The 13406-nt window shown below is 38.5% G+C and overlaps 1 protein-coding gene across 1 annotated transcript in view; it reads left to right on the top strand.

Annotated features, from left to right (window-relative positions):
• The first annotated feature begins 3211 nt into the window (after positions 1–3211).
• Positions 3212–13406, top strand: part of GYS2 (glycogen synthase 2) — a 58751-nt gene continuing 48556 nt past the window's right edge. The window contains exons 1-2 of the mRNA XM_059185714.1: positions 3212–3672; positions 12903–13084. Of these exons, the coding sequence (XP_059041697.1) occupies positions 3552–3672; positions 12903–13084 (303 nt within the window). The 5' untranslated portion in view covers positions 3212–3551. The remainder of the gene's footprint in view (positions 3673–12902; positions 13085–13406) is intronic.

Genomic DNA, 13406 nt, shown 5'->3' with positions numbered 1-13406 from the left:
TCCTATTGAGATTGTAGGTGTTCAGAGTGGTGTGATAGCTATCTAGCTGAATTCCTGGGACCAGGAGGTCTCCTTCTCCTCTATCATCTTGCTCCTCCCACAGGGATTGTCCATTTGGATACAATGTTAATTTAAGGATAATTATTTCCTCCTTCTTTGGCCACTTCCTGGTCACCAACTGCAAATATACGCAGAAAAAAAATTAAAGTCAAGATTTTTGTATTTCTAGAGATGTGACAGTGTAAATGAGTGATGTAGCCCCAAGAAACTAGGTGACTAAAGTGGTAGCTAAAAGGACAGATTTACCCAGTTCCAGCAGATTGTTGCCATACAGGTAGGAGAATAGGGTTTAGATTTTGTTTTCAAGAAAAAATAGAGATCTAAAGTTTTATGTGAAATCTCCCTTGTTGAGAAATAATATACCTTTTGTGTTGTATTGTCCATACCACATAAAACCCATGGCACCATATCCTTGTCTTTGCCATAAGAATCGAACTTTCTGGAGCAATATACCCTATCCTTCCAGGTCAGTTTACCCTACCCACTCTGTACTCCCTCTTCCTGAGATCTCACTACTCCCATGGCTTTAGTTATTAGCCAAGTCCCAGACTTCTCATCTGAGCTTCTGAGTAGGCAGAAATATCTAACTTCCTGCATCTGGCTGGTATCCCAAACTCACCATGTCTAAAATGGAAGTCACTATCTAATCTCTCAAATAAATCCATTCTTCCCCCCATATTTCTTATTTTAGTGCATTACATGGCCAACTGCCTTGTTTGATAGGTACCAAACTACCCTTAATTTCCCACACCCCATCAATTCCAAGAAGTGCCAATTGTTAACAAACATCCCATTACTCACTTCTCTCTAAATTCACTGCTAGTACTTACTGCAAGTTGTTACTATCTTTTGCTTAGAGTATAAAGTTTTTTAAAAAAAAGATTTTATTCATTTATTTGACAGAGAGAGATCACAAGTGGGCAAAGAGGCAGGCAGAAAGAGAGGGAAGGGGAAGCAGGCTCCCCGCCAAGTAGAGAGCCTGACGCAGGGCTCGATTCCAGGACCCTGAGATCATGACCTGAGCTGAAGGCAGAGGCTTAACCCACTGAGCCAACCTGGCCCCCTTGCATAGAGTATATTGGAGATATTTTTACTTAAGTTGGGGTCTGTAGCTGTCATACAAATGGGAAAATGTATGTCAAATCTCAGGCGCAGGGTGCCTAGGTGGCTCAGTTTGTTAAGCAACTGCCTTTGGCACAGGTCATGATCCCTGGGTCCTGGGATCAAGTCCTGCATTGTGCTCCCTGCTCATCAGGGAATCTGCTTCTCTCTCTCCCTCTGCCCCTCCTTCCTGTTTGTTCTCTTTCTCTCAAATAAACAAAATCTTAAAACAAAACAAAACAAAAACCCAGAAAAACAACATAAAAACCTCAGACATGATCAGCCAGTGAGACACTCAGACTATGGAAAACCAAACGTAGGAACTGTCGTTTCCTAGTTTCTCCCCATCGGGGCATCCTCTCTCCTCTTTACATGGGTTCTCAAAAGCTATTTAAATTGTTCTCTCTTCTTCTTTCTATTTTCTCTTTGTCTAGCTGATACAGTTGCATTTCCAGAAGTTAAATGTCCATGTGGTGCACATCCAAATCCTGCAAACATATCTTTAGTCTTGTCTGTTGCAAAGAATGCCCCAGTGACTCAGGAATGCGGATCTCTTTTTGAGTTAGTGCTTTCATTTCCTTCAGATAAATAACTACCCAGAAGCAGAATTGCTGGATCACATTGTAGTATTACTTTTAATTTTTGGAGAACCTCCATACCATTTCCATAGTGGCTACACTGGTTTGCATTCCCACCAACAAGATGCTAGGTTTCCCTTTTCCTGCAGATTTTTAGGGTTACCGCCTCTTGTTCATCCTTTGTGTCTCAATTCAAGTAACATTTTCTCAGAATGATCTTCCCAGCACTCCCAGCTAAGGCACTCATTTCACTGAATGGCACTATCACTTTACAGTTTTTCTTCTTCAGAAAGAACAGCACCTGAAATATTTTTTATTTGTTTACATGATGAATGTCTACCTGTCCACATGAAGGCAAGCACTTGTTTACTGTTTACTAAAATACTTTCCATTTCCAGAGTAACAGCACATAATAGGTGTTCCGTAAATACATTAACTGACTCTTTCTGAATATGCAGGTGCAGGCTAATTAAGCCTTCAGTATCCTAAAGACTTAAAAGATTACACACTGTCAAAGCAAATGTGTGCTTTTCTGAATGTATCTAGTGACCTCTGCTGGAATTTTAGAGGACAACATTTAGGAATATGGAAAGCAGATAATTTTTCTTTTTCTGATTCCTCTCCAAATCTTATTACAGAAATTATCCCCTTTCTCTCTTTCTCTCTCTCTCTCCTCTCTCTCTCTCTCTCTCTCACACACACACACACACAGAGGAAAGAGGATTCACCCACATAACATGAATAGAGGAGGATATTATCCTGTGAACAGATCTCAAATGTTTCCATTTATTTCCCTCTTCTTGACTGAAAGGAGCAATTTTGAAAATGGCATTTACTATTTAAAAGAATTGGTAAAGGGTGTCTGCCTGTTGGAAATTATAGGATCAAAAGAGTTACATGGGTCTACTTTGAGGGTCATTAGGAGATGATGTGTTGCTGAGAATGCTGGTACTTGAGGAAAAAACCCTGAATGAGAATTGAGGACCAGGAATTTCAAAAAGTCAGAGTAATAGAGTGGGAGTGAGTAAAACAATCATCAGGTGATCTGATTAAACTTTTGAAAACAGTTTTTTTTTTTTTTTTAAATTATCATTGACCAGTCAAGATTAAATTCTTTGTATGTTATACCAAAACACACACTGGAATTTATACATTTTCATTTAGATTTCAAATTTAGATTATAAATTTGGACTTCAAATTTAGATTATAAAGGTAGACTATAGTAACTAGGAATAATTTTTTTAATGTTCTAGAAACAGAAACCAAAGCATACTTAGGAAATCTAAAGGGATTTAAAGCATAGAAACGGTCCCAGCGAATTCTTCATGGAATCTAAAGTGGTCTGCAAACTTAAAAAGGGGAATTGCTAATCTTGGATCACTTTGGAAGTGATGAAATAAACACTGATGACTACATGAGTCTAGGAGTTTGGTCAAAAGGACAAGGGCTAAAGGTCTGGATTTGTGTCATGCTCAGCCTATGAGGGTTCCACCACCCAAAGGGGTGCTTGCCTAAGTCCCGAACCCGAGAATTTTACATGTGGTTGAGTTGTTTTAGGTTAATATTGATTGGAGATACTGTCCTCCCTGGACCTGCCCAGAAAGACTGTAAAGAGGAGCTGAGAATTCTTGCTTAAACTGAAGAGTTCTCTGGGAGGCACGTTAGATTTTGTTGGACTGGTTTACATCGATGAGAAGTTCCCCAAGCCTGAGATCTTCTAACTTGAACCTACACAGCTCTCTGCACACTGCTCCTGGGATCCCAGTGTATTGAATAAAGGATTCAGAAAAGCTTCAGAGGACTGGAAAAAGAATGCTCCGAGGCCGATCTCTATCTGTGACATCCCTGAGTGGGCTTCCTCGGTGGGAAGTTGAAGAACTTCCTGTGGAAGATTTACTGCTTTTTGAAGTTTCTTGGGAAGTAACCAATAAAGGTTTGTACTGCCCTGGAAGGTGGCTATTTGCCAGATTGGTGAAGAATGTAGGTTAAGATATCACAGGTGACTTTAGTGAGAATGAATTGACAGGGAGGAGGAATGTAAACTTACTAAATGTCAATTTTGGTTAGGTTTAACTTTGTCTGTTTCAACAGGTGGCTATAACTTAGATGTGGCTGTGTGTTGGAGGGAGAGAACGCTGAAAATACTACTCATTGCCAGGGAATGTGCATTTAAGCTGAAATATGAAATACAGGTTATGACAAAACAGAATAGAGAGCTAATATTTCATTTTTCAGTTTTATGATTTCTCTCAACAAAGAAACATAACCATGTACTTTTTTAAGGAGAACCATATGTGATTGGGACCAATGACTTTAATGTCATATACTGTAAAAGGTTATATGACATACATAGTAATATTGCTAATAATTCACAAATAGCTTGGAATTACAGTTTTAACTTAGCAGCTGCTCAGAAAGCATTACGTCAAGCTCCTATAAGAAGAATAAGAGTATTTCAAACTTGGAGGAATTATATTTGGCATCTGTTCTAATTTTCACCTTATGCTAAGTGTTTAGAGTTCTCACATGTACATAGTTATAAAATTAATAAAATCTCCTTTTTAATAAAATTAATAAAATCTTGAAATCCCAAAAGTGAAAATCAATCCTGCTTATGTACAAATGCAGGAAGGAATGTGAGAAAACAAAGCAATCTTCTACTCTGTAGTTTAGTGAGATGGAAACAAAGAAAGCAGAAACCTTATTACGGAAAATTGTTTGATGAAGAGCTGTATCTAATGTACTTTTTCCTATGGTGTTTAAATATGTCCACAGTTCCAGGGAACAGAGTCGTCTTTTTTATTCATAAATCCCAGAGCAAGACTTGAAAGAAGGTTTTTCTCTACAGAGTAGGCAGGAACTCAAGGACGTAGCTTGTCAGTGGAAAAATTGGGGGCGTTCTTTAGCACCAGGAATCAGTTCAGAGGACCTCTGTGTGTGTTCCAGCACCTAAACAGAGTTCTTCTCCTTCCTTCTTTCTTCCTTTTCTCTCTATTTAGCAAACATTAATGGAGCATTGTTTACTGGTGCTAGGAATACACTGGTGCGCACTGTTACCCCATGGGGTTTACATCCAGGTCCTGTGTGGGCTGATCTCAGGGCCTAGAACGGTGACTGGTGCACAGAAAATGCTCAGTGGATTTTTTTTCTTTGGAATGAAGGAATGAATACATTTCAGCCCTCACTGCCTTTGAAACCCATTTTCTTTCATTTCCCCTATAAGGGAAAGGAAATTTTGTGTGTGTGGAGAAGGGAACAACAAAATTTCACCCAGCTGACATCTTCAACATGTCTTTATTTTAATACTTATTACAGTCGTATCTTTTAGAAAGTTTCATATAAATGGACAATTATTGAGTTCATCCCTGACAATACATTGACACTGTATACGTAGCTTTTTTTTTTTTTTTTAATTTACTTTGAACTTTCAATTCCCTGCAGTTCATGGCAGTGATAGGAGGCATCTTAGAATCCAACTCCTCTATTTCAAAAATGAAATGGATGACTAAGGCATTAACTGATCAAGCAAATGGAATGGTTGGGACTAGCATTTAGGTCTTCTTCAAGGTCACTTCTCTTTTTTACTACCCACAAGAATTAAAAATTAATATCATTGCCTAAGGAAATGCCCTATAGGTGAAAGAACATAGGACTTGCGATCAAAAGCCATAAATTTCTAAGACTTTGAAGAAACATTCTTTAAACTGTCTGAATATCAAGTTTCTTCATGAATGAAATAAATGTACTATGATCCAGCCATTTTATAATGTTTTGTGGCAAGCAAGGAAATCTATTCATATCCAAGAAAACAAAAGATTTCTGACAGGGAAAAAAAAATCCCATTCTGCTAGAATTCTGTCAGTATAAAATAGACATGTGTATAATATAAAAATGAGAGTCACAGTTAAATTACTGGATATTAATTCTCAGACTTCAGAATAACACTTTCTACTTGTTCGTATTACCCTTGGCATTTATTGCTTTTATTCATTTATCCATTTGTTATTGCTATTTATTTATTATTCAATAAAAATTCATCAGGTGTTTATTAGGTGTCAGGCACTGGAAAATGAAGAAGATAGAGCTTCATAACATGGAATTGATTCCCAATCTTCCAGAATTTACAAACTTGTAGGTAGACCTTGAACACGCAATTATAGTCAAATGTGATGACAATAAGAATAAGAGAAGGAGGGGCTCTAAGAGATACACTGAGAACCCATAAGAGACTCTTAACCATAGGAAACAAACTGAGGGCTGCTGGAGGGGAGGAGAGTGCAGGGATGGGGTAACTGGGTGATGGGCATTGAGGAGGGCGTGTGATGGCACGGGCACTGGGTGTTGCATGGAACTGACGAATCACTAAATTCTACCTCTGAAACTACTAATACACTGTATGTTGATTAATTGAACTAAAAAAAGAAAAAGACTACGCACTGGGGGCTGGGGAGGGGAGGTTTCTATCTAAATCGGTGTTGGGGAAAAGCACCTCTGTAGGGAGGAGACAATTGAGCTAACACCTGGAGGAGGAAAAGCCACTGGGTAAGGATGAGGGAACAGGGATAAGGAGGGACAGTGTTCTTTTTGAGGGAGGGTGGTATGTCCATATGCAGAGGTGATCGAGTGTACTCTTCAAAGATCTGAGGGAAGCTTAGAAAGAGGAAAGGAGTGGAGGGGTGGCTGCCCATGGGAAGGACCAGCAGGGGGTAGTTTGTGAAGTTTATGGTTAATGATGGGAAGTTCTAAGTAGTGGGAAGTGCTAAGTGGTCTGATGTATTTTTGAAAAACACTATTACTAGTTGCACGAGAGGATAGCAGGAAAGAAAGAGACAAGTTAAAGACTGTTGCTTGGCCTACAATGAAGAGGTTTACACATATGTCAGAAAACAAAGTTCACTTTTTCCTTTGTTTGTGCCTCATTACAATGATTTCTTCTCCATAGACCTGCCCAAATCATAGTAGACTAAGGACCAATTATTATGTTGAGGATATCTGAGATTATTAAAAAGACCTTAATGAATATTGACACAAATAATGATAGCTAATTTAATATATGTGAATAACTCTGAAATGTAGTTGTTGAATGTTTTAAAAATTTTCTAAAAATAGGGGTGCCTGGGTGGCTCAGTCAATTAAGCATCCAACTCTTGATTTCAGCTCAGGTCATGATCTCAGGGTGGTGAGATCTAGCCCTGAGTCAGGCTGAGCACTGAGCCTGGAATCAGCTTGGGGTTCTCTCTCTCCTTCTCCCTCTGCCCCTCCCCTCACCACATATGCTCTCATGTGCGTGCTCTCTCTCTCTAAAAAAAAAAAAAAAAAAAAAAAAAAAAATTAAAAACAGTTCATTTTGGCTCAAAGCCAGCAAGTAATATAATACATACAATACTTCTACTATCTCCCTTCTCAACCCAGACACCGTAGGTCTGGGTCATATGGTGTGAACAGCATATGGAAAAAAATGAAGATTGCAGTCGGAATGGTGTGGTAGAAACTGATTATAATTGTGAGTCTGCTCTTCTGAGGCAGAGATTCTGAAGGTAGGACCTTGAGAAAAGTGGGCTTCGAGGAGTTTGTAAACCTTTAAAATTGTATCTGAAAATGGTATGTGTAAGTCCTCTTTTGGGGAAAAGGACTGAATGCCTTCATTAGATTTCCAAAACCCTCCATGATGGATATGAGAATCTGCTTGCTAGCTACCTGAGCCCTGGGTTCCTTTTCGTTAAAGGTAAGTACCCAGAGCCAAAATGAAAACCCATTTCCCATAAGTATTGTTTCCCAAATGGCTTTTCTCTAGGGCAGAATAGAAAGGATTCTACTTTCCCCAAGACCTAAGATAACTGGTTTTTCTGCGACACTGCTCATTTTCTTCCTCTGTCCTAGCCACCCACCGCTTTTAAAAATCCATCACTATATTGCTCCAGACAGTTATATATAGTTTGGCTGTCTACAACCTGTGGACTCTCGAGTCAGACTTCCTGGGCTGGAATCCCAACTCCTTCCTTACCTGTGTGATGTTGGATCGGTCTCATAGCCTCTCTCTGCCTCAGTTTGCCCATTTAAAATAAAGGTAATAACAGCCCGTATCTATAATGGTGTTGTGAAAACTAAAACAAATACCAACTGTAAATCACTTAGAACAGGGCCTCGCATTTAGTAAATGCTCTGGCGGTGTTAACTTATTATTATTTCTTCATAAAATGTATTCATCAAAGGAGGAAATTGGGTCATTCGTTTTCATACTGCCTTTCACTTTGAGCAATTCCATGATTCTGTTTTCAAATGAGTTATGGATCAGGATTATAGTAAGTAGGGGTGATGTCCCTTTGCCTGGCATGGACTCACGGTGGCCATGTCAGTGGCATCCCGAGCCTCACCACAAGAAACACAATCCACGCAAGCACCATGCTCCGCACATCCACAGCTTCAAGAGGAGCCCTGTGTCCTCACTTCCTTTTCACCCAGATGACCCTGTCTGAGCCCCTTCTGTCGAGAACATTTGCATTTACCACTGTGGTACAGTCAGGGTGGGGAGAGCTATTGGCTTGCTCCAAGCTGTCATCTCCCACTGCCCAAGACTGCTGATGCTTTATTTTGAAGCCACAGACCCAGCAAAGCTCTGGACACATCAACATTTGTTGACCATGGTCGTCTTTCCTATCAGGTTTGATGCCTCAGAGAAGGATGTCTAAGTGTAGAATGACTACTCTTGTTCTGCAGCTGTCTTGAGATGGGGAGGCCAGATTAGTTTTTGCTCTGTATACTGAAGTCATATAACTTCCCAATTCTGTAACTTTAATTTTTTTTATTTTTTTAAAGATTTTGTTTATTTATTTTACAGACAGAGATCACAAGCAGGCAGAGAGGCAGGCAGAGAGAGAGAGGAAGGGAAGCAGGCTCCCCGCTGAGCAGAGAGCCTGTTGTGGGGCTTGATCCCAGGACCCTGAGATCATGCCCTGAACCGAAGGCAGAGGATTTAACCCACTGAGCCACCCAGGCGCCACCAAATTCTGTAACTTTTAAACATTTTTAAAAGTAATGAAGATTGTCCTTGAACAACACAATTTTGAGTGCATGTGTCCACTTATATGCAGACTTTTTCAATAAATATAGTACTGTAAAGGTATTTTCTCTACACTAGGATGTTTTTGAACAATATTTTCCTTTCCTAGCTTGCTTTATTCTTAGAGGAGAGTGTAAAATACATATAGCATACAAATATAGGCTAATTGTTTATGTTATCAGTAAGGTTTCAGGTCAACAGGCTATTAGTTGTTTTTGTGGATTCAAAAGTTATATTTTGATTTTTTGATTGCATGGGAGATTGGCACCCCAACCATCCCTTGTTCAAGGGTCAAATGTATATCCTTATTATATATAATATATAGAGAGTATAATAATATACAATATATGTTCGTGTATACACACACACACACACACACATATACACACTTTGGCTGGTGTCCACATTCCATACCACTTTGGAGTCCCAATTTTAGCAATATCAGCAGTGTTTCTATATGAAAACTTGGGGTTTTAGCTATCTCCATGACATATGCCATAGGACCTCATCTTTTCTTTCTTATGAAAGGCCCGATACTTTGCCCTCATACAAAAGATAGCTCCCATGTTGTTTCAGGAAAATATAGATCAATAAAATACAAAGTACATGTTTGAAAGTGAAGGGTAAGTCAATTCAATGTAATTCAATGACCTACACCAGTAAAACAATAAGTCATTAAAAACATATGTGTTGGGAACCTCTGGAATATCGTCCAAATTTGAAAATAGGAATGACTCTATTTCTTTGCCATCACATTCACCTATAAATAGCATGTCAGGAGAGGAGTTTTGGGTAAATGTGGCATCTAGACAAACTAAAGGCTGAGGAAAATACAAATATGGGGAGACAGAGCAAAGTTACAATGGACCTTGAGCATATGAAATAGTGATAAGATGACCTCCCCACGGAAAGACTATACATGAAGTAGTCTAGGGGGGAATGATTCATTTACCATTCGGTCTCAACCAATATAGGACTATATTTTTTTAAATTTTATGTTTTTATCCTGATACACTGAAAGCGCATAGCCATACTATTTATGAACCCTCTATGGCTATTTCTATCAAGGTTGAAGGCCTCAAATGGGAAAAAGAAACAGCAAATTAACTAACAGTGTTTAATTTTGCATCTCAATTCCCACATCTAATTTTTTTTTTTTTTTTTTTTGAGTAAAGAATTTCTCTTCTCCTTTTGGTCCTTTAGCAAATAAAAATGTGTTTGCATTTGCCCTAGTGTATTTGAATTTGAAACACATAGTCTAAAAAATAAGGATATCCTAAATTCTCTAGGCAAGATACATAGCTGCAAATAAAAGAAAGTTTTAAAGATAGAAACGTGAATAAATCAAAAATAAATGCATGCCATCAGAACCTAATAACATAGCCCCCTTTATAAGAAAAATGTGAAGGAAATAAGTCTACAGAAGAAATTATTTGAAAATCTTGTGTTTTTATGGATCATGAGTGTGAATAAAGCTTATATGTATATAAATACATTGCTAAGATATGGCTTATACACTTTAAAGAAAAAAATTCTTAGTTGTTTTCGCAAATTTTTTCTCTAAATTTGTTTTCTTAACAAATGTTTTTGACAGTTCATGACATTTTCTGGAATTTGGAGAACTATTTAGGCATACTTGATTCTGGCTTCAATTTATGTAGCCTCAGATTTATTGCTGATTGGGTAATTGAATCATTTCTGTTCTGGTCTTTTCTGGAAGCCTCTACGTGCAGGGTTTACAGATCATCTTCATGTGTTTTCGTCATCTGCCATCTGAGTTGTGATTGAAAGTTCTTATTGTTCTTTGTTCAAGTGACAGTTTTAAATTTCCAGTTGTGATTGAAAGTTCTTATTGTTCTTTGTTCAAGTGACAGTTTTAAATTTCTTTACATTTTCTATAGCCATGAAATCTTCTCTTAGACATGGAGTTCTTAAAGACAAGAAGTTTATGTAGGCTCATGTGAAAACTGTTTGCATGAAATAATTACAAGTTGGGAATTCTATTAGCACTACCCTTTTATGAGTTAATGAATCCTATTGGTATTTATATAACAGTACCAACATTTGCATTTTGTGTCTCATCTTAAAAGGCAGTTCACCAAAAAGTATATTTTGAGTGGTTCAGGCTTAAAGAAAAATTTGCAGATGGCAAATTCTACCTTTTGGCCATAGATTGTGACTATTGATAAGATTTATCATTTATGTACCTCTGGGGCAAATAATACATTATATGTTAATTAAAAAAAGATTTATCATTTAAAGTCTAAATTACAACTGCTTAAGTTTAAGAGATACAACTGCTATCGAACCCTATATCCTGGTGAATTGAAATAACTTAAAAAAACTGGAGTAAAAATAGAAACCTTTTTAAAAAATATACAAGTAATAAAATCACTCTAGGAAGTAGAGCTGAAGATTGGTGCCAGGATTTGTGATGGCTCTGGGATTTCACAGAGCATTTTTTAAAAAAATATTTTATTTATATATTTGACACACAGAGATCACAAGTAGGCAGAGAGGCAGGCAGAGAGAGAGAGAGAGGAGAAAGCAGGCTCCCTGCTGAGCAGAGAGCCTGATGCAGGGCTTGGTCCCAGGACCCTGAGATCACGACCCGAGCTGAAGGCAGAGGCTTAACCCACTGAGCCACCCAGACACCCTCATACAGCTTTCTTGAGCTGTTTCCTCACCTATAGCTCATGGACAGAGTACTGCTTAAGAAATTGATTCAGACTGCTTCATACTCTCATACAAGTTGATCGCTTAGGGCCAGCACAAGATACCCTGCCTGAGTTTACCGAAGGTCTTCCGCTCGGTCCTCCCTATTCCTGCTGCCTAGTTGCTGCATCTCAAACCTTCCCTTTTGAATGCCTTTTATCCCCCCCTTGTCCACTGTGCTCTCAACTTAGGGCCTTGGATCTAACTCATGTCTTGCTTAAAAAGTTCTCCATAACTGCTTGCTTTATTTCTTCACCCTTTTAAGTACTTACTCGAATACTACATTGCATTGAGCCTTAGTCTTTGACACTGCTGCTACAACCTCCCTTTTGCCTCCAAGCTAAGTAATATTTTATCTCTGCTGAACAAATGAGCTAATAGAGCCTTAGACTGGTTGATTTAGCGAGTTCAATTTAGTTGTTCCCAATTTTTCACCATTATAATTCTTCCATAAATAACCCAATACACATATCTTTGGACACTCTTCTTATTTCCAAGAACAATATTCTAGATGTAGACATGCTGGATCCCAGGGTACACATAATTTTTGACTCTGTGTTTTAACAGCGATGGCAGCAATGCCAGAGGGGAAATGAGACACCACATGAAAATATGTATGCTAGGGTGCCTCAGTTGCTCAGTCCTTAAACATCTGCATTTGGCTCAGGTCATGATTCCAGGGTCTTGGGATCGAGTCCCACATTGGACTCCAACTCCCTGCTTGGCCAGGAGCCTGCTTCTCCCTCTCCTCCCTGCTTTCTCTCTCAATATCTCTTCCTCTCAAATAAATAAATAAAATCTTTATAAGAAAATGTGAATGTGAATCATTGGGCTTGACATGAGGGTTGGGCCAAGCATTCCCCCCTCAAAATCTATCATTTCTTTTCTCTTGTCAAAAGGTACTTTGTTGGGTACCTTCCAAGGTAAGTGGCTCTTTAGCTTGAAAGATTTATTCATAATTTCAGTAGTGGCTGTTACTTGGACATACACTAGCCCCCTCTGGAGCAGTGTAGGAGAAGGAGTAAAAGGTAATTATAGATGCTGAGGGTGTGTGTCCTGACAACAGTTGTTGGAACCCACTTTGAAACTTCAGTGCAAATAGAGCTTTAGGTCAAGTTCTGCTTTCTTCTGATATCTCTTAAGATTTCCTGGAAATACTTGTATTTCTCAGCTGCTGCCAACCTGCTGTTCTATGAAATGCATGAACTGAACCAAATAGTAACTATTTGTTAGTGTCCTTTAAAAATTTTCTTCTAGAAAGTTAAGGAAACTCTTGTACTTGATAAATCCTAAATGTTAACTTAAGAATGAGAGCTCATTTCCATGCCTTCATCACTTACAATGAAATACTAACCTGAATGATAAATGGAATTTTTTTTTTTTAACAGTTGGTGGCATCTATACTGTGATTCAGACGAAGGCCAAAACCACAGCAGATGAATGGGGAGACAATTATTTTCTGATTGGACCATATTTTGAGCATAATATGAAGACTCAGGTAGAACAATGTGAACCTATAAATGATGCTGTTAGAAAAGCAGTGGACACAATGAATAAACATGGCTGCCAGGTAAGGGATACTGACTGAAACTTCACTCTGCAGGACTAGTAGACTGTTACAGGAGAGCAGACCACCATTCACATGAACTCACAAGAGAAGACTACCTACCTAGGGAAAAGGAGCAGGTTTGTGAGAAAGAGGATGAATTTGATTGGAAATAGGTTACATTTGAGGCACATTATAAAAACTGTCAGGAAATGTCTAATAGGATAATAGATTCGGAGTGCAGCAGAAGGTAGAGGATAGACGTGTTTGGGGAAAGTCATTTGTGTTTAAATTGTAGTTGACATTATTGGCATTGATAACAGTATTCAGTGGAAGATTATAGACA

Source organism: Mustela lutreola, chromosome 8, assembly GCF_030435805.1.
Source record: "Mustela lutreola isolate mMusLut2 chromosome 8, mMusLut2.pri, whole genome shotgun sequence".
NCBI lineage: Eukaryota > Metazoa > Chordata > Mammalia > Carnivora > Mustelidae > Mustela > Mustela lutreola.
The sequence above is the reverse complement of the archived record's forward strand: the minus strand, read 5'-3'. Positions and strand labels throughout refer to the sequence as shown.